The sequence below is a fragment of the Triticum dicoccoides genome, chromosome 7A (assembly GCF_002162155.2).
Source record: "Triticum dicoccoides isolate Atlit2015 ecotype Zavitan chromosome 7A, WEW_v2.0, whole genome shotgun sequence".
In the NCBI taxonomy this organism is placed as follows: domain Eukaryota; kingdom Viridiplantae; phylum Streptophyta; class Magnoliopsida; order Poales; family Poaceae; genus Triticum; species Triticum dicoccoides.
The window spans coordinates 621,249,412-621,252,665 of NC_041392.1; the positions used below are offsets into that span (position 1 = coordinate 621,249,412).

The 3,254-nt window shown below is 55.3% G+C and overlaps 1 protein-coding gene across 1 annotated transcript; it reads right to left on the reverse strand.

Annotated features, from left to right (window-relative positions):
* Positions 1 to 847: 847 nt before the first annotated feature.
* Positions 848 to 2,851, reverse strand: LOC119331420 (L-gulonolactone oxidase 2-like). The gene has a single exon (XM_037604570.1). It carries the CDS (start codon positions 2,828 to 2,830, stop codon positions 1,076 to 1,078), a length of 1,755 nt encoding a protein of 584 aa, XP_037460467.1. The 5' UTR covers positions 2,831 to 2,851; the 3' UTR covers positions 848 to 1,075.
* Positions 2,852 to 3,254: the final 403 nt, after the last annotated feature.

Genomic DNA, 3,254 nt, shown 5'->3' on the forward strand with positions numbered 1-3,254 from the left:
GTGTGCAAATTCGGGAGGATCGACAGAGCTTCCATCATCTGTCGCTTTTGACATGATAATAACATTACTAAGACACATCAATCGAGCTCCAATACCAATTGATTTTTTAACACTGTACAAACGCAAGCACTCATATAAACGCGCATAAACTCATCTCTATAAACACACACACACACCCTATCTCTATGAGCACCTCCGAGAGATTAAACCGCCATAACATCTTGAGATTTTACGAAGTCACCGTAGGCACCTCGTAGTCGACGGGGCGTCTCCTCCCACTGAAAGCGTATCGTCAAAAATCCTGAAATAAATTCATGATAAATGCGAGTATCAGGACTTGAATCCTAGTGTACTAAAGATATCACTATCCACCTAACCATCCAAACCACATGTTGGTTCACAAAATGATCCAATAGCAATTGATGGAATATATACCAATCTACTCGCCTTCACGACATACAGTAATGGGTTTAACTCTAGAACTTCACATAGTAGACCTCTTCCAATGCAAAGGTGCTTAGATGAGGTGCTAAGTGCATTAAATACCTTAGCAACTCAACACCCCAATGCATAGGTGCTTAGCTTGTTGTTGCTAAGCACACATTATTTAATGAGTTAGCACCTAAAGTCTTTCATGTATTGGTCAAATTGTTTCATTTAAGTGGTTTGCCTAGGTTTTTGCACTTAGCATTGGTTCTTTCTGGGGTCACCAAAGTACTCTCTCCTCCTTAAATATAGTGTCATGTCATTTTTTTTGCTTATGTGGCATGCTTAGCACCTGTCCACGGTGAAGCATTGGGAGGGGCCGTAGAAAAACATTTGGTGCCGCAATAATTGCAGCGTTTTGGAGCGTTTTCATTGCTTTATATACGTAGACACCAACACACACGTCATATGACCAAACCCAACACGACACCACCCAGAGCACAACTCGCTGGTTTAACTCGACTTCTATCTGGTAACAACTCACATAACTCGATGACTCGCCTTAAAGATCGACGATCCCCAAACACCGCAACAAAATTCACGCATTTATAAGTAACCTATAACTTACTCTCTTGTATTCTCGCCATCCCTAATCATCCTTGCCAAATGAACAAACTCTAGCCTTCGCGTACACCTCCCCTGGTCGGCAGAAGTAGCCCTGCTCTGGCGCGCAGTGCGAGTCCTCGGAGCAGACGCAGTTTCCTTCGATGGCACAATGCTCCTTCATGATATTGGGACTCTCATTGACGCCGAGCACCTGGTCGCTCCACTCGCTTGAGAAGAGTCCGTCAGGGTCGTACCTGTCCTTCACCATCAGGAACTCGTGGGCTTTTGGGTACTTTGAGATGGCACCGTCGAAAGCGATGTTGCGGTTTTTGCCCCAGTGCGGCAGGGCACCGTACTTGTGTAGTGCCATCTGCTCGATCTCGTCCACCACGTCGGCGTGCACGCGTGGCATCCCGTCGGCGTGGCTACGGTAGTAGATGATGTCGATGGCGATGGAGTCCTCGGCCTTGCCGAGGTAGGCGGAGGATGCCTTGATGTAGCGGAAGGCCACGCCTATCCTAGGGTCGACGCCAGCACAAAACACGGCAGGGTTGAGATCCCGGAGGCGCTGCATGTCGACGATGAACGCCGGCGCCTTGGAGAGGGCGACGCTAAAGCCGGAGTTGTCGTTGAAAGAACCTGGGATGCGCGGGTCCCAGCCGCAGGCGGAGCGGAGGCCGTCCTCCGGGCTGTCTGCGCATGTGCCGGACGCCTGGATGCGGTGCTGGTACCCCACCACCGGGTACCCCGTGAAGGAGACGCCGTCGTTGGTGAAGCCGTAGGCCAGCCTCTCCAGCGTGTCCGCCTGCAGCCGCGCCGCCGCGCACCGGGCGGTGTCGGTGCCGTTCTCCTGCAGCAGCTCCTCGGCGGCTCTTGCAGCGATGGTCGCCCGGGTGGGATTGGCGCGGAAAAGGAGCATGTCGTTGAGGCCGTCGCCCGGCGTGGAGACGTCGACGCGGTCGTCCTGGCGGTAGACGACCTTGCCCTGCTGCGGCAGCCATAGCATGTCGGCGAACTCGTGGAGGCGGCCCCACGTGGCCACCTGGTCCGCGAAGTCTGAGTCGTCCCGCTTCACGAACGTCACCGACCGCTTGAACAGCGGCTGCAAGGCCAGAGTTACCTGAGAGATGACGCCCAGGACGCCAATGGAGACCTTGGTGGCGTCCAGGTCCGGGTGATGGGCGCCAAGCTCCCTCACCACGGCGAACCCCCGGCCGGCCGGCGCCGGCGTCACGATCCTCAGCCCGACCACGTACTCGTGAACAGCGCCTCCCTTGCCCCACAGCGAGCTCCCGTGCGCGCCCGTCGCCAGGAGCCCGCCGATGGTCAGGCCGGACCAGTACGGTGAATGCGGCAACGACAGGCCCTCGGCGGCGGCGGCCTCGATGAGGTCCCGGAGTAGCATGCCGCTCTCCACCGTCATGAGCCGCTTCTCGGCATCGACGCGCACCGTCCGGTTCAGCCGCGCGGTGCTTATGATCGTGCCGTCGCGGCCGCCGGGGCACGCGAGCTTGGGGATGCTGTGCGAGTGCTTGGTGGCCACTTTCACCTTCCGTTTCGCGGACGCCACGGTCGCCACGGCCGCGACGAGCTCTTGCTCGGTCCGCGGGTAGGTGACGTTGGCCGCGGGGCAGAGGAAGAAGCCGTACGTGTTGGTGATGGTGCAGTTGGACGTGCCGTGCGTGCACACCACCGGGTCCGGCGGAGGGCTGCAGCCAGCGAGCTGGAGGAGGATCCCTAGCCCTAGGAGGGCGACCGGGAGCAAGCTTCCCATTCTTCTTGCTTGTCCTTGCGACATGGTTGGGCCGGCCGGGCACTGAATGAGTACCTCGATGTAGTACTTGTTTGTAGCCAGTAGAGAAGCTACTCCTTAAATAGGTCTAAGGTTAAGGTCACATCATGGTGCATTCCTCATACTATTTTGTTTAGGGGCGCTTGGGCATGTAGTTGTTTAACTGAGTATCGCGTTCCACCGAGGACTGTTCTAAAACGAACACGTCCAACACCGCGTGAGTGCGTTCAACAAGTCACCGGGAAGATCGAGCTTGCATTTTTTTTTCTTTCTCACATTTGCGCGCTGGTGTTCAAGCAACTGCAATTTAATTTCGATTTGGTTGATTCCATGGCAGCAGCGACTAGTCAAGCCGGGACGACATGTTACGATGCATGCGTGGAGTTAGTTGAGCTAGTGGCGTGAGTTAGTGCATGGAGTCGTGCTGTTA

Excerpts from the sequence above, each read along its gene's own strand:
- LOC119331420 (XM_037604570.1), bottom strand. The coding sequence starts at position 2,830 with ATGTCGCAAGGACAAGCAAGAAGAATGGGAAGCTTGCTCCCGGTCGCC.